General features: G+C 38.4%; 2 protein-coding genes across 3 annotated transcripts in view; both read right to left on the bottom strand.

Moving 5' to 3' along the window:
• Nucleotides 1–1,149: 1,149 nt before the first annotated feature.
• Nucleotides 1,150–13,686, bottom strand: plekhm2 (pleckstrin homology domain containing, family M (with RUN domain) member 2). 2 transcript variants are annotated; one of them, XM_060893375.1, is made up of 20 exons: nucleotides 12,842–13,686; nucleotides 11,592–11,698; nucleotides 11,394–11,503; nucleotides 11,155–11,254; nucleotides 10,481–10,568; nucleotides 9,891–10,056; nucleotides 9,490–9,549; nucleotides 8,107–8,374; nucleotides 6,490–7,266; nucleotides 6,306–6,375; nucleotides 5,828–5,918; nucleotides 5,661–5,725; nucleotides 5,480–5,568; nucleotides 5,064–5,196; nucleotides 4,711–4,901; nucleotides 4,552–4,617; nucleotides 4,294–4,453; nucleotides 3,790–3,969; nucleotides 3,446–3,562; nucleotides 1,150–2,806 (listed from the first exon to the last, which is right to left on the bottom strand). In XM_060893375.1, exons 1-20 carry the CDS (start codon nucleotides 12,899–12,901, stop codon nucleotides 2,669–2,671), a joined length of 3,036 nt encoding a protein of 1,011 aa, XP_060749358.1. In that variant the 5' UTR covers nucleotides 12,902–13,686; the 3' UTR covers nucleotides 1,150–2,668. The 2 variants fall into 2 exon arrangements, with proteins under 2 accessions (XP_060749358.1, XP_060749359.1); XM_060893376.1 differs by lacking the exon at nucleotides 9,490–9,549.
• A 5,675-nt stretch (nucleotides 13,687–19,361) lies between these two features.
• The window catches only part of ddost (dolichyl-diphosphooligosaccharide--protein glycosyltransferase subunit (non-catalytic)), a 7,643-nt gene continuing 3,486 nt past the window's right edge, over nucleotides 19,362–23,518 (bottom strand). Inside the window, exons 7-11 of the mRNA XM_060893377.1 lie at nucleotides 21,763–21,911; nucleotides 20,800–20,947; nucleotides 20,187–20,307; nucleotides 19,983–20,089; nucleotides 19,362–19,897 (exon numbers count right to left, since the gene is read on the bottom strand). Of these exons, the coding sequence (XP_060749360.1) occupies nucleotides 19,748–19,897; nucleotides 19,983–20,089; nucleotides 20,187–20,307; nucleotides 20,800–20,947; nucleotides 21,763–21,911 (675 nt within the window). The 3' untranslated portion in view covers nucleotides 19,362–19,747. The remainder of the gene's footprint in view (nucleotides 19,898–19,982; nucleotides 20,090–20,186; nucleotides 20,308–20,799; nucleotides 20,948–21,762; nucleotides 21,912–23,518) is intronic.

Raw genomic sequence — 23,518 nt, 5'->3', positions numbered from 1 at the left:
AATACACTTCATTTTTTTTAAATAAATAAAAAAATTAAAAAGCCAGAAGATTCATTAAAAACAAAAGCACTCCTGGGTAATATTTCGTAGACTGATCATTATCTGCAAGTCTTGTGGTATACGTGCCTCAGTTGTGCGTATCTTTATCCTGAGTCCTGTGGTGGCTCAAAAATATGACATCTGGATGTTTATATCATGATTTTGGTTTTAATTTCAGTTTCCAGATGCTCCTCATAAGCAATAATACATCATAAAGTAGATGTTATAAAAACAGCACCTAATTACAAGACTTATTAATGGATAAAATCAGAAGGCAGCACAATGGCATATCCTTACAAATTGTGGTGGTTTCTCACCCAGGTTTCCAATTTTAGAATATTGCTCATTGTGTTGGTGTCAGAATTGTCTTTAGAGAATTACAAATAGCTCTGACTTAGTTTAATTAGTTATGTCCACCTTGCACAAATGTCCAACAGCGAGTCTCCAACAGCCTTGAAATTTAAACAGACACACTGACTGTAACGTGTCAATAAATATATTGGAATATGCCGCAACTGAATATTGTTAGACATCATATTTTTGAGTTATTGGAACAGAGCAAAACAACTCTTACTGATATATTTAAAGTATTCAGATATAACGGAGTTGACTTGATATATGTATATAAATATGTATATTCTTGCATGTTGCACTAAAATGTTAACACATAAGACGTATGTCCAACATTTTGTGGACACCTGACCATCACACCTATATCTTATTTTGTTTTGATCTCCCCGTTCCAGTTTTATTCGCAATTTTGCTGTAATAACTTTTACTCTTCTTTCCATTAGATTTTAGAGAATATCTGTTCATTTAGTCATAAAGAACAGAATTTTTGAGCTTGACACCATCGTTCCAGTGAAGGGAAATCATAATGCTAAAGCATACAAATGCATCCTAAACAGTTATGTGCTTACAACTTTGTTACAACAGTTTGGGAACAAACCACATATGGGTACAATCTTACGCTGTCCATACTTTTGGGCATATATTGTAGATCTGGTAAATGATTATGGGGTGGGGGGAGTATTAGAAGCTTAAGATCTATCAAATCTTCAACATATAACTGAACCAAGAACTTCTGCTTTTCATTAAAGAGTCTGGAGATATATTTTGTTTTTGTTTATTTCCCATTTACAAAAAAAAACAAAAAAGAAAAATACATTTAGTGTATTTAAAATCAAGTATCAGGACAAACTGCGTTACCTTATTAACAATGCCAAAGCATACAAATAAAATAAGCAACTAAATACAAACAGAATATGTACATATGCATTACAAACACATTAAAAAAAGAGCTTTTATACAATTTAGACATTCCATCTGTAATCCATCATTGTCCTGCAATGTCTACATATACAGTTTACATTGAATTCAGACAACCTTCATGAAACCTGAGGCTCTATATCTTACTTCATCACACCAAGTCATAACAGCCTGGGAAACATCCTCAAATAATTTACACGCACAAACATACAATTTGACAGTATTTCCAGCGCGTACCTCATTACAGTATGTATCAAATCATGGAATGGCTAATCGATTAAAAAAAAAATATTTTAAAAACTGTAATTAATAATGCTGGGAAAGCATGAAAAAAATCTGGAAACTGTACTCAAGTGTAATTGAAAAAAAAACTTGCATGTAAAATTCAAGCAGGATATTTCTTTTACATGAATTGAGCATACATGGATCTGTGTAGAAGTCAAGCAAACTCATCAGTGAAGTGATGGGATCTGCCAGACATAAAATCACATACGAGGCTTAAACACTGGTTGGCTAATGCAGCATAAATACAAACAAAAAAAATATAAGGTTTACATGGCTTTATCTTTAGGCCCTATAATGTGCCGGTGTACTGAAGTTGCTATTAGTATCATCTTTTCTTCAGAATGTGTCTTGGAAAACAAAAAGTGGCTTTACATGAAACACACGTGGGGAAAAAAAATAAATAAATCAGCATTTCAGAAATCCAGACAACATAAGCAAGAAGCTTCATCCAAGGTGATGGATTAATTGTCCCATAGCAATTACATTCATCACATTAGAAAAATCATTATGGATAATTTTAGTAAATGCAATGTAGAAAAACAACTAAAATGACTAATTATGTGCAATTTTGCAAGCTGGTACGAATAAGCACTCTTTCATTTTTAACCAGCTACCTTTTTTCGTTCTTCTTGTGCGTTGCTGAATATACAGAAATCTATCTTCAGCAGCCAGAAAATAACCACCTTATATTTCATTAGCAACGAGTCAAGACAGTAAACCATTGACTGAAGTCCATCAAAGTACCTTTGCATACATAGTTTTAGTGAGGTATTTAATAAAAAGAGCTTTACAAGGAGGAAAGTAACGTTAACTAAGCACGTTATATTTACACTTTACACAAACTGTACATTTGTGAAGTGCCCGGTTACACAAGGATGTCAATAATCAAAATTCAATCAGCTCATGCAGAGTGTTTACATTCAATTGCTAATTTGTCTACACTACAACTGAAATATTTGTAATATTTGTTGATGTGTCTATGTCCTCACACAGCCTGCTGTTCACACATACATTAATAGAAGGAAGATGAGTCAAGTGCTTGCCCTCAGTCTATTCTGGTGTGACTGACCAGCTCTCAGCACCATGGCTCTCGATGGCACCTTCCTCTGTGTAGACTGTCACTCCTCTTCCAGGCGCTCCTCATCAGCTCCAGTGCCTCCCTGCACCTATTTTGCACCAGCTCGTCTGATACTCCCTTTCGAGTCAGAGAAACCTGAGCAACAATTAAAAGGAGAAAAAAAAAATCTTTGTTAGAAAAGAACTTGTGCAAATATTATTTTGACAAAATTCAAACTGAATGACTTGCATATTAATGTGTAGAATGAAGGTGACCTTCAGGATTGATTTTTCAATAAAATTTGAAGTTTAATTCTTTTCTATTCAACTTTTCATCAACATGTTGGTCTATTTTCACACATGGTAACCATTTCCTGTGTTACCCATAATGAAATTCGACTAACTGCACCAACATAAGTTTCAAATCTACAACAATATTAAATGCCATTTCAGAGACTGCTATCTAGCTGGGCAAAATCCTGTTCCATAACTTCATAAAATAAATAAATAAAGCAAAACATTAAAAAGCAAATACAGCTCTAACCATAAATTAGTTCAATAGTCGCTAATGTTTCAATAGAAACAGAGTGTTAAATGTGTTTTAGGATGGAGCTTTCAAGATATATTGCCATTATTTTTACACATTATCTCACTACTAATATTTCAAGTTACAGAAAATTGTCCACATCATATATACCTATAGCATATTATGCAAGTGCGTATCTTATGTGACGGGAAAGATAAGTATAATTAAAAAAAAAAGTATACAAATAGAATAATTTCCTGAGACTAATACCTGAAAAATAGATCTCCACACAGAATCAAGTTCCTCCAAGAGCCGATCCCTCTCTCCACAACCACTAAAATAAAGAACCCATGAAGGGAGGAACTGAGAGCGGTCGGCTGCAAATTCCTATGTAAAAGACAAAAAGGAAAAGAAAATGTAAAGACATCGACTCAAAATTGTTCCGTATCAATAATTGCCTAAAAATGACATGCATGAAGATTTGAACACTTGCTACAGTACTCCACTTTGTATTTAAGTAAGCTCTGAAGTACTTATTGCTCTAGTTAATGTTGCTCTAAGTTAATGAGAATCTCTAACTGAGGCGATGGTGTGTATATCCTTTTCTCTCTTACAATAACACAATATTCCTTATCCTCCTCGTGGCAGACAGCCGTGATGTCACTGATATCAGCTGCCCCGAGCGAACGGAAAAAACTGGTCTGGCAATCCTGATGACATGTCAACAACTTCATGTCGGTGAGAACAAGGCAGCATGGGATACAAGGTGTTGGTGCGACTCCCTGTGGAATCACCTGAAAGACAAAATATGTATGTGATTGTGTGTGCGCATGTGTGTGTATACATGTACACACATACACAGACAGATTAGCAAACAAAGTTGCTTTTCTGCAGAAAGCAGTGTAAAGGCTAAGAATTTAGCACAGGCAATTTGTGTACTGTAAATGAATAACCTACACTTATGTAAAAACAAAATGATGCAAAATAAGCAGTAATTTGGACTACAAGAGGAATAAGAAAGAAGAAAAAGAAGAATTAGTAATAGTATAATCTTTATTGAAAAAGACCAGTCGTTAAAAAGGATAATGGTGGGCGCATCAATCCAAGTCTAAACTTACTCCTTTAGACACAGCCTGACAGATGAGCTGCATCCATTCTGCCATGTCTAGCTCATTTTCTGCACTCAGCTCCAGAGGAGAACTTGCTGTCAGGATCACCTGGAATGCATGTGGCCTCTCGTTGCTGTTTGAGCGCCTGCAGCCTCCACAGTGTTCACCCCTTCAGTGTGCACATACACAACCCACAGACAAGGACTATGGGACATGTGTCTGGTAAAAAAAAACGTTATGTAAATCTACTGACTCAAAAATGCTTACCCCATGGTAATTGACATCAATGGGGTAACATCAGTCCTTTCAGCATACAGGAAAAGGATGCCACTGCTGTTCAGAACAACACCAAGCATGTGTAAAAACAGACATAGGTTCTAACCAGAACATGTGAATTTTATGTTGAATAGGCCCTTGCTGCTGTACCTGAGCACAAGGTAACAACTCTTCCACAGCTCCTTCCCCAGGTATGATGTCCCTGTTCTATATAAAAGGGCCCCCTCTTTGGTACTACTGGACTTCTCTAAACCTGACGGAGAGGTGAGACTGCCCAAACCCATGTCCATGGGATCTTCCCAGTGAACGAGGGAATAGAGACGAATACTGACTTCTGATACCTGCATACATACAGGAAAAAGCATGCCTGCTATTGGAATCAGGAAAAGTGAACACTAAACACGAACAAGATTAAAACGAATTGAGAGAGAGAGAGAGAGGGAGGGAGAGGGAGAGGGAGAGGGAGAGGGAGAGAGAGAGAGATGTATTTCTGCTCCACATACCTCACAGTGAGACTCTTGGCACACAAACTTAGTCAGAGCCAGCTTTTCCATAGTCGCATCAGTCAAGACAGCAGGGAAAGGCAGTTCAGTGCAGCCTTTAATCATTGAAGACTTCAGCATGTTGAGAAACCAGCTACGATGTGGAGAGAGAAGGAAATGAAAGAACAGGGGACTGTTTCAATATAAACCGTCAGCTTTCACTTTACCACAGTAGTGCTAAACTCTAGTGCTGAATGTACTGCTGTCCAGCACAGAGTTATTTCTTTGCTTTAAAACACAATGTTCGATTTGTCAGTAAATTACCAAGTGTGTTAGAGCAGAGGAAGCACCAGACAGAAGCTGAGCAACAGCCCTATTTATAACAATAAGGCACTGAAATGAACAGATAAGAGAAATAAAGCATAATATAGACTTACATAGTGAGTGAACAATCTGCAGTATCCAGAAGAAACTGCCTTCTTCTGTTGGTGCAAACCAGATTGACTGTCTGTTGGTCTAAACCCACCTGAGGAACAAAACAAATTTACGTTATAACTTTAGAAAGAAACACTGCCTAGAATTTAGCAGTCCCATATGAAATAACAGACATTAACTCACAGAAATGTAATCTAGTTCACTGTAGGACACAGCTTCTTCTACATTGTATGGCTTGTCTGCTGCTCCTGCAATAGTAGCACACAATCATGAAGTAGCATACATGGGCTTCACATTAGGTGATTTATATGAACACAGTGATGATCTGCTACATTAGGTCACAGACTTACCTTTCCGCAACAGGTAAATATAATGGTCTGTGAGAAGCAGAAAGAGAGGCTGCAGGTCCCCCTCCATGTGGCCAGTACTCATTCTCACCATCTACAGAAAATGAGCCGAAATTGTACCCAACACTTAATATAGCGAATATGAGAGACTTATTTCATTTGTCTTTCAACGGGATTTGTCCTAATGGGAAAAGAAAATGCATTCACAGTCTGGTTGTTTGAACTGAAATCAGACTGATGTATCTTGCATAACATATAAACAAGCCTGAGTGTTTTTTCTCAGTTGCAGAGCTACGCAAAATGAAGGCGCATTGAGCTGACTAGTTGAGCTCTTCCAACTGTTACAGGCTACAAGAGATCAGTCTTTTGGGTGCCTGTTTTTGTAAATACTACTGGGTGGGAACATTACATTAAGTATTAGTATTAATGAACTTTTTGAATGCATCTTGGATACATTTAATCCTGCTATTTTTAGACGTACCTTAAAGAGTTGCTCCTCGTTCTCCCGGAATACATGGATCATAAGAAGTAGCAGAAGATTATTATCAACTCTGGGGAAAAAAAGAAAGAATAAACAGATTTACTTTTAACTTAATTCATTCTCTGTGGGATGAAGAAAAAGACAACAATTGGCATAAAACTATAGCTGCTGCTTTCCATCTTACCTAAATTCTGCAGGATGAGAGCTCTCTGCTGGTACAGATCCTTCTCCTGCATCATTTCCATTAGATTTGATCTGAGCAGGACCATTTGGCTGCTCCATCTCAACATCCCCTCTCTCTTTCTCTTCTATTTTGGAGGACGCAAACTCTTCTGCTGTCTCTCCTTCTCTCTCATCTTCATGGCCACCATAAACAGTCTGCGACTTGCCATTCCCTGCAGAGTCATGGTGGCTACCACTCTTGGCAACAGCATCTGCACTGTGGGAGGTAAAGCAGTAGAAGTGTGCTGTAGCTCCTGAGGCCATAATGCGTGACTGCCTGTCTGGATCAGGAGGCTCTCCGCCTTCATCCTCCCGAAAGGGCTGATGCTGAAGTGCAGATGTGAGGGGATTAATGCCATTCTCTGCCTCCTCTTCCTCATCTTCTTGTCCATCCCAGCTCTTTCCATCCAGAGCCCCGTTTAATCTGTCCATTACATCTTTAAGTGGCTGGCCTACACTGTCCATGGATGTGTCTGTCATTTCAGGAAGCCTCAACAGTGCTTCGGGTTCCTGGTCTTCCCTTTTCCCTGTGGCTGCTCGTGCTGAGCCATCCAGGGCATCCAGGGAGTTAATGCTACCTTCAACACTTCCATCCTCTAGATTCATCCTTTCATTGTTGATCTGAAGAGATTCCTCCATTTCAACTTGTTCTGGAGACTGCATGCTATGGCCACTGCTGACCGAGTCAGTTGATCCTCTTCCCCGGCGTTTCTTACCTGGTTTCCTTCTTCTGACCATCCTAATAGAAAAAGGTATTTTTTTAAGTAATTAAATATACAATTCATTTTCAGCATGTTCATCATTACCTTAAATTGCAAACCATGAGAACATGAACTTAAACATAAACATAATCACATTTAAAATGTTTATTTTTCCAAACAGGAAAATATTTATTTAAAAAATTTATTTATAAAATCTATAGATATTCTGGACATTATCTGTATTGAACACTTCTGTATTAAGGCCCTGTTACACCATGCTGACTGTTGATCAACAGATGCTCTAGAGCATCAGTTGTTGCCCAATACACAGCATTTCAAGGTGCATCTTGCACCAGTGTCATTGTAGGACCAGCATGGAGGTTGACAAGAGAAGATTTCTGATTTTGCGGTTTATCGTTAACCAAAGGAGAAGGCAGTACTGTGATCGAAGGCAGCAGATGAAGCTTCTTATATTACATAAAAACAAAAAAATTTATTACGAAAAAGCCCCATGACCACACAGTTGAGTCATTGCTTAACGTCTATTCATCTGCTTCTTATTACTTAACGTCTACCCATCTGCTTTTTCTTACTAAATGCCCAAGCAGAATGTAAACCGCATTCTACTGCCCTTAACAGCATATCAAAAATAATACAGTTATAGATACTAGTTACTTCTACATTGTGTATTATTTTGCTTTAGTTTTTATTGTACTACAGTAAATATTGACTTTGTTATTTAGTATACTAACTTTTGATTTGGAACATTAGAAAAATAGAGATTACTTTAAATGCTTGTTGGGCAATGCTAGGCAAACTCAAAAGATCTCATTTTCAAGCATCGGTGTTCCCTTTCAGTCAGTAAAACTGACACGCACCTTATGACCTCCAGATCTGTGCTGGTGCTCTCTGTGTCATCCCCAGCAGGAATATCATGGCGGCTGGCTGTGTGTACCGGTGTAACATCTGCTGAGGTGTTAGTGTCCGAGTCTTCATTAAAGGGGTTGTAGTGAAACGTGGGACTACGTGACATAGACGTACACCGGACTGGAGCGACTGCTGTTTTGACAACAGTGTCTGTGATTACAGTTTGGGGGTCTGAGGCTGAAGAGCGAGGACCACTGACTGGGTCAGTTAGATCTCCTTCTAAAAAAAAAAACCAAAAAAAAAAAAAAAAAAAAAAACACTTTCAATCAAGAAGAATATATAAGTTAAGCAAAAAATTTGGAGCAGTAATAGAGCTTCTATTACTCCAGCAGCAATAGAATGAAAGTGCATTATGTTGGCACTGCTGCTGAAATCCAAGGACAATAACACACAAACAGAACAAAAACATACACGGAGCACACCCTTCCAAATAGAAAGGTATAGGCCTGGATTCAACCATACTGAAAGCACACAAAAGGGTATATTAGGAAAGAAGTAGAAAATTTGATAGGATAGTATGCGAAGTATTGAGCTTTAGAGATTGCGGTACAGAGAATTTGCTGTACTTTTTGTTGCATTCATGCATTTTTTATACCTCCAAAGTGTGTATGTAATCATGGCAAATGTGTTCACAAATATTTAATCAGATTTAAAGTAGCCATAAAAAGCACCAAATATAATACAAGTATCAATGAACTATCCACGTTATTGTATAGTATTATGTCCTGTACAGCTTTTGGACCAAATTTTGGAAAAAGTTTCAAAGTTTTCAAACAATCAAAGTTTTCAAGGAAAACTAACATAAAATAGTTCATTTGATTTTTGCATGTTAAGAAATGAATCATGCTCCTTAAGAAAACGGGTTCAACCCAGGCCACAGACATGCATAAATGCCACACATACATCAGGCTGCTTAATACAGAAAAGACAAGCCAACACCAGGCAAGGTAGGTTTTAGCTTTAGTGGTTTAGCACAGAAGCCAGATTAAGCATCCCAGATGATTTCTCTTCAATCAAAACTATCCCCTCATCATATTAGCACGATTCCTACTTCAGGCAGGATTAAAGATCCACAACTTTAAAGTAAGTAACGCTACAGATTTTTGCTTTTTGTTTGGCAGACGTTTTATAAATGTTCACTCAGCTTTCACTCGGGAAAAAACGCTAGTGTAAAATCCAGCTTTATAGAGGTTCTATAAACAATACAAAGCTACACAGACATGCGTCCTTAGCCAAGTATACTGGAAAATGGGCATGCAAGTTGGTGTGAGATTTTGATGTGGGAACTGGAAGAGAAGACGACATGATGGGTGTGGGAAATAACCATGTCCCACCTTCCCAGTCTGCACTTGGCATTGACTGCAACACAGGGAAGATGTCACCAAAATCATAATCTAAAAAAGGAGGATAAGATGCAACATTAGACAGAAAAAAATGACCAGGAAGAACAGGGAGCGAGATTAAAAATAAAAAATAAATGTATATGAATAGAAAATAAAAGCATGAGATATAGACAAATGTGAGCAATAACAGGTGATATAATGGATACTAGATGAGGTATTGGGAATTCTATAATTATTGAAATGTACGTCCTTTATACATCTTCAGATCTTGAAAATGAAATATTTGTGAATAATTACAAGAGCCTTAAAATAAAAACATAAAAATAAACAGAAGAAAAGAAGAAAGACAAAGGGTCAGGGAGAAGGAGGTACAGCCATGTTAAAGAGCTTACCTTCACTCGAGGGGGCGATGGCACTGTCATCCCACTCAAGATTAGTGGAGTTGAATGAATGCAGAGATAAACTATCAGAACTGGGCAATCTCTCCTCAAAATCCAAAAGATTCTGTGGTTTGTAATAGTCTGGCATGTAAGGTGCCACATCCAGGTAAGGAACATCCTAGTAGTAGGAAAAATATATGAGGTGGATGAAAAGAAAAAAAAAATGTGGGTTCAAATAATAATAATAATAATAAAATAAATTATAAAATATAAATATATATATATATAAAAATATATATATACACACACACGAAGCATATTACTGTAAAGCAAACTACTCTGTCCAAATCACAGACTGTTGCAAAACACACAACAGCCGAGGTCCAATCTGGCTGTTAGTAAATCTTTTTTTTTTTTTTTTTCATTAGGTGGATTAAAGTGTGAACGCATGACAGGAAACGTGTTCGAAATGAGCAAAACATCAGCATGTGGGAACAGTGATGAAACCTAATCTTATCAAATAAACTGATACTTTCTCATCAAAGTGAAAAATGTACTGAATAGTATAATTTATCAGAGGGAACAATAAAAAATGGACACACCAGTTCAAGGTCAAAGCGGATGAACTCCAGACCCGAAACGAGTGTAAGGAACAAAGTGAGATGGTCATGGCTGCAAACCAGAGCATTCCTAGAAAATAAAGACCACATCGCTAACTGTTTTAACAAAAAAGAAAAGCCAAATTTCTAGGAATAAAAAACTATGAACACAAAAACACACATAGGGGACAAATGTTGGAAGGCAAATGTAACCAAACAGATTCAGATCCTTGCATTGTTAACAGCTGATACATGTGAGTCAAACAGAGAAAGAGGTGTAGCCTCTGTGTTAGTCAGTCATACAGATGGAGGTGTGGCCTGTGTGGTATTGTGTCATACAGATGGAGTTGTGGCCTCTGTGTTAGTCAGTCATACAGATGGAGGTGTGGCCTCTGTGGTAATATGTCATACAGATGGAGGTGTGGCCTCTGTGGTAATATGTCATACAGATGGAGGTGTGGCCTCTGTGGTAATATGTCATACAGATGGAGGTGTGGCCTCTGCTAGTCGGACCGCCATATTGGATCAACAGTGCATTGAATTGGCAGTGTATTATAGTAGTATCAAATGTAACTTTGCCTATTCACATTTTATTATCTTGGAGGAAATTAGATTATGTTAAACATTAGTGATTTATATACAAATTACACTACAAAAATACTGGACATCACACTCACTTGAAGTAGTATTTATGCAAAAGTGCTTGATTCTCCTGGAAAAGACGAAGATAGCTTTCTAAAGAACTTTCACTGAGTGCCAGGTACAGCCATGCACGACCTTTGAGAAACAAAAATGTTCCAGGTTATATTCCAGCAATAGAAATAAGCTTAAACTAAACATGAAATAAGCCTATACATATCTACAAAAACAAATGAACCAATGCTGTCAGTAAATACAGAGTTTATGAATGTCTCACTTCTTCCAAGGTTGGTGGCTATGTGCTGAAGTTCATCAATCTGTCGAACGGCTTCCCGTCGTGTAAAGTGTAAGACAATTACCCAGTAACCTGAAGATATATCCTGTAGCCTGCAATGCAGACAAAATATATATTTACATTTATGTTAATGATCATGTATTTGGCAAACATATGTAAACCAATAAGACAAACACCTACCCATATAACAAAGCGTGGTCTAGGTGCTCACATAACCGCTGGAGAACACGGTCATGGTTCCTGATGGCTGGTGTATCATCTTCACAAGCTGCAAAGTAACTCTGCAACTAGGGAGTTTAAAAATAAAAACAATATTTTGTTGTGACAATGTTTAACAAACATATTGTTCATATCTTGATTATTATGCAATAACAATAATTTAGATCAAAATCAGATAGTGGGTCTTAAAAAAAGGCACGCTTAAAAAAAATGTAATAAATGGTACACAAAAAAATTATATTATTAATTATATTGCCTGATTATTAATAGGCAAAATATAAAGTACACTGAGTGAAAAGTGCAAAATATTTTTAAACAACATAAACATTACTGCATAGAAAACTTGTACTGAATGTTTGAATAAAATAATCTTAAAATAGTAGTCAACAAGACATAAATGTCATTGGTCTAATTGCACAACGACAACATCTATATTCAGCTTAACATGTTATTTCAAATATAATGACAGAGTTGCCAAAGGATTTTATCAAGTGACGTCTAAACTGCCATTAGATGTAAATGATGGGGTAAATGTGTGTGCCCTGTTTAGGGTGTATTCATTGATTCGTCCTGCTGTGTTCCCAGGATAGGCTTCATTCACTGTAACCCGGACCACGATGAAAGGTTATAAATCATAGCTATAGTAATCGAAAGCACCTGATGATTACATGACCTACAATCCTGTACAGGGATTGTTCACAGATGTGAAGAAATAATAATAATAATAATAATAATAATAAAAAAGACAGAAGGACAATATATAATACATTACAATACATAAAATTCTGGTTATATAAAAGTATAGAGATTAACACAAAATGTATAGCAATATCACAGAGCTCCTCTGACACAATTACAGTAGTTTTTAGTTTAATATTTTAACAGTTATGTCAATCAAAGTGATCGTGTTGGTATTTATAGCTGTACAGATTGTCTGGGAACATCCTATAGACACATGGGCAAGAGACGGTGGTGTAAACACTACCATCATGCACTGAGCTCAATAATACAATGATTAAAGCAGCTCAATGTAGTAACTACCGTTGAATACACTTTATTCAATGACTTTCACATGATGATTGAGCGGCTTATCAGAATCGACAGGCCCAAGTGTTTACAAATTCGGACGCAACAAACAGCAAAAAACAAACCATTCAATTGCTTTCAGTAAATGACTGTGTCGTCTGACCGGTCGTGTACAAGCTGCTTACCTTCTTTACAGACAGGGATATGTTTTCAAGAATCCTATCTTTGACTTTGAGTTGATCCATAGCGGCTGGCTCTGCTGCTGTACTCACCCAAGGATGTCAGCTGATGCAGGTTGAGGGAGTGTTAGCTAACACGCTACTAGCTAACACTATTGGTTACGCTGTAATGTCAATAACGTAAAAGCGCGTGCACTCTGGCTCTGTGCCCTTCCGGCACTACAGGCTACTTTCACTTCCTTGACAGTCTCCTACGTGTATAAAACTATCCGGAATAATTTTTCACAATTTAGTGTCATCTCTGACTAAAAGCTTAAACCTTGGAAAGTTTTCTAAGCTAACTAGCTAATTTAACGGCTTTATCAGTTATAGCGACCGGTTTGTTTGCTAACTCGCTAGCTAGCTAAGTTAACGGCTTTATCAGTTATAGCGACCGGTTTGTTTGCTAACTCGCTAACTAGCTGAACATTAGCTGTCCTTAAAAGCTCTCCGTAGATAATTAGCCGCTTATCCAAAGTTTAGTAACGATATAGTAAGAAACTCCTGCTTAATAAATAATTAGAATAATTAACTAAAGATTATTTGCTACAACTTTTTTTTTAAAGAGAATAGAAAATTCCTCATTGAAAGATGCCTCCTTGTGCATCTTTCTTCCTCCTTGTGCACCTATCTATCTATGACCATTTTCTTAAGGAAGCACAATGTTCTGAAATATTGCTAATCGTTTAGCATTTTAGTTTTCTCCCACCGGTTTGTACAGCTTAAACACTAGTTAGCGATTAGCACAGCTTCGGTGCTAGTTAGCTAACATAAAAAGCAAAATATAAAACTATCACATGATCCGCAGCTGTCACTGCGTTTACAGCCTGACTTTTAATTTGAAAACACCAGACTATATACATTTTTGCATATAATTTGTAATTGCTAAACAGGTGCGTAGTATTAATTGTTATTTTTAGCTTTATTTATTTACTAAATTAATTACGTAAAGGATGTGTTGACAAGCTACTAATAAATAATAAATATTGACGACGCACTATGATAAGGGATAAATGCAAAGTGTCAAAATAAAAGTGATTTGCATTCTAAATTCTGATTGGTTGAGCCGCGTCCAAAATCGTGAATTTCACTTGCACGAGTGACCGCGTCACAATAGTTCTGTATTAATGCGTCAGGTTTTTTTTTTTTAAACCAGTGAAACGGTTGCACTACGCCAGGGGTCGGCAATCTTAAACACCCAAAGAGCCATTTGGATCCGTTTCCCACAGAAAAAAAAAAACACAGGGAGCCACAAAACCCTTTTGACATCTAAAATGAAGAAAAACACCGCATATATCGTTTTTTTACCATTACATAAAGTATAGAAAAAACTGTAGTGTGTTGCATTTATGAAATCAATGAACTACTACCGAGTAAACGAAATTTTATTTCTGCAAGCAAACAAAAATATTTTGAACAGTTTGATCTAACCCTAAAGAGTGTGTGTGTGTGCCCTGCGATGGGTTGGCACTCCATCCAGGGTGTATCCTGCCTTGATGCCCGATGACGCCTGAGATAGGCACAGGCTCCCCGTGACCCGAGGTAGTTCGGATAAGCGGTAGAAAATGAATGAATGAATGAATGATCTAACCCTAACATAAAGACGCTGGGTTGAAGGTTACTTTCAAATAAAATGTTCAATGTCTAATTGAGTCCTCTTCGTATTCATGACATCAAAATGTTAACAAAGTAAAGTTGGTCACATATTCACAGATTGGAGTTTCCCGAGTCAATAACTCCTGAGCTAAACGCTGTTATTACACAAATAACACCTCTTTTCTATCGTAGTAATGTAGAAAGGCAGCTACAACCCAATTTTTCCTCAATATCAGCTTTCCTCCGCGTTGGACAAATAAACAAGTCTCTATGTGCAAACGGCTGAGAAACAGATTCCAACGGACCGTCTGCAAAGTGCAAAAACCCGAAAAGCGAATACAAAAAAAAACATTTTTTTATTATGAAAAATCATAACAATTATACAAAAAGACATTTCTCCCAAATAAGTGTTGTAGTATAACTATCAGGACATCAGTGATGTGTGAGCTGGTGACAGTACAGTGTATTACAGTGAAGTTATTGACTGTTTTTTGTATTCGCTTTTCGGGTTTTGCACTTTGCAGACGGTCCCTTGGAATCTGTCTCATGTGTTCGCACATAGAGACTTGTGTATTTTGTCCACCGCGGAGGAAAGCTTATTTTGAGAAAAACAAAATATGACGCATATTTTGAGCGACAAAAAATTAAACACAGTTTATTTTAATGTTACAAGAGTCTTAGAATTCCATTTTTTAAAAACTAACTAACTAAAATAAAATAAATTTAAATGAAATATTTATTTTCCAAATCTACAGGGAGCCGCAGCAGTGGTATGAAAGAGCCACTTGCGGCTCCGGAGCCGCGGGTTGCCGACCCCCTGCACTACGCTAAAGCTAATACGCTATTTTTTCCTGGCGGAAGAATAGTTTATTTTGAATAAATAAACAAATAAATAAATATTAGGTACTAGATTTCATCATATTGTTTAGTCGTAATCTATCAATAGAACTACAATAGAGATTTAACCTAATAAGAGTGATATGGCAGAGTATTTCACACACACACACACACGCTTTGTTTTAATATCCTTTTGAGGACCTTAAATCAACATTAACTATTAATGCAGCTAATAAATGTTATGCTTAAACCTGACTTTAATCTTTTTAACCGTAGCAGCTTGTATTTATGTATAATTGTGAAGTCTGTAATACTTTGTACAGCGGGATTATGCTGGATTACTTTTAAATACCAAGCAGAAAATTGGTGGAAAAACCACTTTCTACAGATATACAGTGGCGCCCTCAAGACCTGTTAACAGGGGTGGCCAGAGGAGGCCACAGCAAATCGTGGGGTGGCACAAAAACAATCAATCAATTCTACAATTCTACACAAAATCAATTCTTTCTTTCTTTCTTTCTTTCTTTCTTTCTTTCTTTCTTTCTTTTTCTTATGACTATCTTTATATCTACGACCATTTCTATCTATCTATCTATCTATCTATCTATCTATCTATCTATCTATCTATCGCCATTTCTATCTATCTATCTATCTATCTATCTATCTATCTATCTATCTATCTATCTATCGCCATTTCTATCTATCTATCTATCTATCTATCTATCTATCGCCATTTCTATCTATCTATCACTTGATTTGAAGTGATATGAAGTGCACTTGATTTGAAGTGCACTTGATTTGAAGTGATATGAAGTGCACTTGATTTGAAGTGATATGAAATGCACTTGATTTGAAGTGATATGAAGTGCACTTGATATGTAGTGCACTTGAATGAATGTATCAAATGCTCATTAATTTAACGCCCTCTTAGATAGATAGATAGATAGATAGATAGATAGATAGGTGATAGATAGATAGATAGATAGAAATGGTCATACATATAAAGATAGTCATAAGAAAGAAAGAAAGAAAGAATTGATTTTAAGAAGAATTGATCTATTAAGAAGAATTGATCTATCTATCTATCTATCTATCTATCTATCTATATGTCTGTCTGTCTATGTATGCAGGCATCTATCTATCTATCTATCTATCTATCTATCTATCTATCTATCTATCTATCTATCTATATGTCTGTCTGTCTATGTATGCAGGCATCTATCTATCTATCTATCTATCTATCTATCTATCTATCTATCTATATGTCTGTCTGTCTATGTATGCATGCATCTATCTATCTATCTATCTATCTATCTATCTATCTATCTATGACCATTTCTATCTATCTATCTATCTATCTATCTATCTATCTATCTATCTATCTATCTATGACAATTTCTATCTATCTATCTATGACAATTTATTTATTAATTTATTTTTCCACTTCATGGCCTATTGTGACTTTTCATTATGCATTCAAATTCAAATTCATACTGGGGTGGCCACAGGTGTGGCCAGAGTTTATACAGGGGTGGCCGTTCATATCACCATTTGAAATGAAGTTCACTTGATTTGAAGTGCACTTGATATCATGTGCACTTAATATGAAGTGCACTTAATTTGAAGTGCACTTGATGTGGAGTGCACTTGATTTGAAGTGCACTTGATGTGGATATGAACTGGTTTGAAAGTGAACTGGTTCTAAATTAGGCTCTGGCTCTGAACCAGCACTCAAACTGCCTCGGTGGAAAAGGGGCATTTATGAGCTATTTAGTTATGTGGTGCACTTGATATGTAGTGCACTTGAATGAATGTATCAAATGCTCATTAATTCAATGAACTCTTTTTATGAGCTATTTATTTATGTGGTGCATTTAATATGAAACCAACTTGAATTGAAGTGCACTTGATTTGAAGTGCCACCCAAAATGGCAGTTCTCAGGAGATTCTATGTTTAATAACCTGACATGGCTGCATGAACCTAAAGTCTGGGATAGAAAGAAATCAGCCTTAGACTTGGCTCTTTAAAACAATTCTGCGTATTTTATTTACAATCATTTATTTGAACCATCTGAAACAAATCACCTTTGTATTATTTTACAAGTAAACCTAAATGATCAACAAGCTTTGGTGAGAGTTAGAAAAATACCAATGTGCAATATTAAATGTTACGCACTTGTAAGATTAATCCAACAATCAAACAGTTGTGGTTAAAGTTTGTTGTCTGTTTGCCCGTATGGCTCAGAATGATAATCATCAGCAAGAGTGAGTTTGTCAACATCCATCCATCCATTTTCTACCACTTATCCAAACTACCTCGGGTCACAGGGAGCCTGTGCCTATCTCAGGCGTCATCGGGCATCAAGGCAGGATACACCCTGTCAACCCATCGCAGGGCACACACACACACACACTCTCATTCACTCACACAATCACACACTACGGACAATTTTCCAGAGATGCCAATCAACCTACCATGCATGTCTTTGGACCGGGGGAGGAAACCGGAGTACCCAGAGGAAACCCCTGAGGCACAGGGAGAACATGCAAACTCCACACACACAAGGCGGAGGCGGGAATCGAACCCCCAACCCTGGAGGTGTGAGGCGAACGTGCTAACCACTAAGCCACCGTGCCCCCGCAGTTTGTCAACGTAATATGATGAATTAAGATAAGACCTCTGGTCAGTTCTGGTTAAAAAAAGATATATGTGAACCATTGTACCTTATCATCTGGCCTGTGTCACAAACACACACACGTTCCTATTATTGGGTTTTTGCTGTTGTGTTCTTCACACTGAATGATGAGTCTTGCTTGCAGTTGTGTATTATCTAATCCTATTTACACTCTAAGATTATATTTAGTCATTAATTAAGCTAGTAGAGAAAATATTAACTCTTACTGCAGCTTTTTGTGATCATTATTTGTGCTTAATTTTGGTCTGTTGGTGGAACCTTTATTAGGGAACCTTCTTGTGCAGCCAAAACCAAAATGCAGCCATCGCTCCCTTTCTTCTTCTTACCTTGTATACATCGGACCTTCTTTGTATCTGCCCAACAAATTGTGTCCAAGTTAAACTGTCCTCTTAAGCTTGTGAGAAACTCCCATCACATATTTTATATTAGTGCTCTTTAGGTTAATGCAATTTTATTGAATTGTGTTTTTTTTTTCCAGTCAACAAAGCCTGAGCCCTCTAGCCTCAGGTTTCTGTCATTTTCTCACAGGTGTTGACCCCAATGTGGTCTGTTGTTGTAGCTCAGGGGTGGCCAACCCCGCAGCTCCCGAGCCGCATGCGGATCTTCATGCGGCTCTTACGTTCATATCGAAGTTTGTATATGTCTTTTTAATGTGCGTGTTCGATTCGCTTGAGTTCAATACGGTATTTTCGTCAAACGCGCATGTGAGTGGGATGAACATACCTCAAAGTTTCCCAGTAGGAGCAAGATCATTTGAGTAAACAATTTGTGTCAAGTTCGCTCTCAAAATGGCAGGGAAAAAAGGTGACATGTGCCCATGTGTATAATGCGGCTCTTTGCGGTAACACAGTAAAAAATGTGGCTCTTGCTCACTGACTGGTTGGACGCTCCTGTTGTAGCTCATCAACCTTAAAACTCAACTCAATGCAGATGCAAAGAGTGATTATCTTAATTACTGTATACTTCCTGTCACCCCAAATCAGCCTGGCTATTCTCCTCTGACCTCACTCATTAGTTCTTAACAATGCACATGTTCCTAATTTAGTGGCAAGCAAGTGTACAGTACACAAAAAAAAACCTAAAAAAAATTATTTTGGGGGGAAAAAGTTTTTGAGGTCATTTTATATTTGAGGTGAATCATTGCATCCTTTTAGCCATATGCACCCTATTTTTCAAGCCACTGATATTGATTGAACTCAACTCATATCTTGTCTTTGATGCATCATATAAGCTCTGTTATTGTGAGAGTATTAGTTCGGGATCAAACCTTGTCCTGGACAATAATCTGAGCCCTTATATAGCTAAAATAAAAAAGGAGCATCCACACAGTTCTAGAAAATTAGACAAGAATTGTAAAGTGGGGGATGGTGGACCATTTTAATAAACCTTGTTACAGAATTTTAACATCTTTCCTTACAAATTTAGGCTTCATGAACAAAAAGATCAGTGCATTTATTAATCAAAACTGCAGTTAGGTGTGCATTGTAGGACCCTTTTTTTTTGCTTCATTTAAATAAAATGACAAACCAGCTTGAAGATTTCTTACAGAAAATAAAAGAAACTCGACTTGTACAAAAGAGCATTTAAAGTCAGGTTGATAATCTGTGTAAAGCTGTAGTGGCACATCAGACTCAGGGGGGGAAAAAAAAACCCTACACAAGAGCAGTTCTGTTCTCAACCACTGAACAATAGGACTTGTTCAACCCAATCTGATTTCATTCTTAAACAGTAACTCCTCTCCTACTTAATCTGACTTCTCCTTCTCTTTCATGTGGAGGAAGACTATGCTGAAGACGAACAAGCCAGCCATCATGGAGAACACGCTGGCGTAGTAAGGGTAAGCAGAGGGAATATAGCGCTCGTACTGCGTGTGCTGAAGCGGGCGTACGGACACCTGTGACATGGGGTCAAAGATTAACAGAAAATATGCCTTCAAATGTACGAAAAGAAAATGCAGCATTAAAAACAAATGCACTTACCTGTGTGGAGGAGTAAAGGTGTGTGAAGCCCAGTCTGTTGTAATCGACTTTGAATTGAAACACTCCATACACATCTGGCAGCGTAAATCGGACACGGTATTTGCCACCTGCGCAGACAAAGCATGTGTATAATTTCATAGCATCTTCATTTTCATATTCAAGTCTTGAATCAACGATTTAAAGCAGGCCAAAACTTTCGGATACCGTTTTTCTTGAGGTAGGTCCTGACGAAGGGGTCGATCCGGACAAACTCCAGCTGAATGTCGTCTCCGTCAAACGGCACCCATCGGCCCTCGGACAGCATCTCGATTACGATGCTGTATTCCTGTAAACGAGAATATAAATTAAGATATTAGAGGTGCGTCCGAAATCATATCACTATTCTATGCCTCTGTGTAATATCAATAGTGTTTACACTGCAAATGTCAAGTAATACATTTTAAGTATCCAGATGATTCACCTATCACAACGGCACTCCACATCGTACAAATGTCTTTTTTTAATTAGTCCATATTGTGTGAATGTTTTTTTATTGTTGAAAAATAATTCACAACATCCCACAAAACCTGATGTCATTTGCCTTTGACATGGAACAGCTTATACTTAAGTTCAGTAAAAATATGCTCCTTTTAAGAGGATACTATCCATCTAATATTCATACATTAGATGGTGTGGTACATAATCCACAGTAAGTGCACAGTGTGTAATCATTTGGGATGGAAGTAGAGTGTCGGTAACACTACTTTCTCAAAATGTGTCCCAAAAAAAAAACAAAAAAAAAACACACGTATAAAACTGTAGTAGTAATAAAACTCACCACCAGGTCAGTGATGGTGTAAGCTGCAGGCGGTGCACTTTCGCCCACTTTATGGTGACTTACAGCTCCAACCCTGAGGACACCTGCCTCCTTAAACACCCAGCGTGAGAGAGCCTCAGCCAGCTCCTGATTACCCGTCTGCGAGTATCTAAAGCAGTAAAAACATCACTTTAAGCACAATAAACACACAGACTTTACATAGAGTGTCAGAATTTTAGGAATTTTGTCTTTTGCTGCGTTCAGCCCTTTTTTTTTTTAAAGCTCATCAATATCAGGGAATTAGGATTATACTCCTTAAATACCAATACCATTTTTTATGAAGGTATTAATAAAACCACTGCATTTTATTTATAATGTGTAATACAATAATATTCTTCTAAACTTCTAATATTCAGGATCATGTTGCAATTCAGTTGTGAATTTACTGTTCACAAAAACTACAAGGGACAGAAACTTTACACTCAAACCTTTCTGCAAAAGTGACTGACTGGAAATGGACGAATGGACAGTCAAAGAAATGTAAAATATTAAAAAGATGGCATAATTACGATAAATAAATAAATAAATCAGGGGGCACGGTGGCTTAGTAGTTAGCACGTTCGCCTCACACCTCCAGGGTCGGGGTTCGATTCCCGCCTCCACCTTGTGTGTGTGGAGTTTGCATGTTCTCCCCGTGCCTCGTTGGTTTCCTCCGGGTACTCCGGTTTCCTCCCCCGGTCCAAAGACATGCATGGTAGGTTGATTGGCATCTCTGGAAAATTGTCCCTAGTGTGTGATTGCGTGAGTGAATGAGTGTGTGTGTGTGTGCCCTGCGATGGGTTGGCACTCCGTCCAGGGTGTATCCTGCCTTGATGCCTGATGACGCCTGAGATAGGCACAGGCTCCCCGTGACCCGAGGTAGTTCGGATAAGCGGTAGAAGATGAATGAATGAATGAATGAATGAATAAATAAATCTTTCAAACCTCTGGGATCCTGGGATGGCTTTCTGTACTGGGGAGTTGAAGAAGGCGTCGCTGAAGAAATGCAAGGATCCGCTGAAAACCACACGCGCGTTGTTTCTTGCCTGCAGACCAGCAATCAGGAGGGTGTTCTTCCCAACCGCATGAGGGTACTGAGATACGAGAAAGGAACGTGAGAGAGAGAATAATCATAAAATGTAAAGTCTATGCAACCCGTACAGGGTGTATTCCGGCTTAATCTTATTGAAATAAAGCAGAGGAAAGAATTACTTAAGACAAATCTTGAACTGACGTAATCGGTTCAATCAGGTAAACACAATTAGGACATGTTAACAGGAACATCTATACACCTGATCATTCATTTAGTCAATCATGTAGCAGCAGCACAATGCACAGAGTAACCCAGATACATACTGTACACATGTTAATGGCTTCAGCTAATGCTCTTATCAGATTGGGGGAAAATGTGATTGCGGTGACTTGGACCATGGCATGGTGGAGGATTTTATTGTCTATCAAGTTTACCTAGAATCTTGCAAGAAAAAATATCCAGCGAGCAGTTGACCACTTTCACTTTTACAAATGTGGTGAGTGGAAAGTGAAGTGACATACAGCTAAGTTCTGACCCATATTCAGAATTTGTTCTCTGCGTTTAACCTATCCAAAGTGCACACCCACCCGGAGCAGTGAACACACCCACCCGGAGCAGTGAACACACCCACCCGGAGCAGTGAACACACCCACCCGGAGCAGTGAACACACCCACCCGGAGCAGTGAACACACCCACCCGGAGCAGTGAACACACCCACCCGGAGCAGTGAACACACCCACCCGGAGCAGTGAACACACCCACCCGGAGCAGTGAACACACCCACCCGGAGCAGTGAACACACCCACCCGGAGCAGTGAACACACCCACCCGGAGCAGTGAACACACCCACCCGGAGCAGTGAACACACCCACCCGGAGCAGTGAACACACCCACCCGGAGCAGTGAACACACCCACCCGGAGCAGTGAACACACCCACCCGGAGCAGTGAACACACCCACCCGGAGCAGTGAACACACCCACCCGGAGCAGTGAACACACCCACCCGGCGCAGTGAACACACCCACCCGGCGCAGTGAACACACCCACCCGGCGCAGTGAACACACCCATTTATGCTGTGGCCCGGGGAGCAATTGGGGGGGTTCGGTGCCTTGCTCAAGGGCACCTCAGTCGTGGCCGGCCCGAGACTCGAACCCTCAACCTTAGGGTTAAGAGTCAGACTCTCTACCCATTAGGCCATGACTTCCCACGAAAGGCATCACGGAATACAAAACACCACGTCTTGAGGCAGATGAGCTACAACAGTTGTCTGGCAAGAACTACTCTGAGAACTACTCTGGTCACAGACTAAATTGAACTTAACAAACGAAGTTTGGTTGCAAAAAAGACATGGGGTGATGCTTCCAGTATTCACATATCCAGTTTTGATGAGCCCGCAGGTCCCTAATAAAGTGGACAATGGATATACACTATATGACCAAAAGTTTGTGGATACCCAACAATCTCATTCCGGGTTTAATCCCACAATTGTTGTGCTAATAATAGATCATTCGCTCATCCTTCCGGGAAGGCTTTCCACTAGATCTTGAAGTCTGTCCATGGGGATCTGTGTTGATTCAGTCGAAAGCGCATCAATGAGATCACTGATGTTAGGTAAGGAGGTCTAATGAGTGTCCTGCACAGAACCCTGACCTCAACCCCACTGAA

The sequence above is a fragment of the Tachysurus vachellii genome, chromosome 19 (genome assembly GCF_030014155.1).
Source record: "Tachysurus vachellii isolate PV-2020 chromosome 19, HZAU_Pvac_v1, whole genome shotgun sequence".
Lineage (NCBI taxonomy): Eukaryota > Metazoa > Chordata > Actinopteri > Siluriformes > Bagridae > Tachysurus > Tachysurus vachellii.
This window is presented reverse-complemented; position numbering and strand designations above follow the sequence as displayed.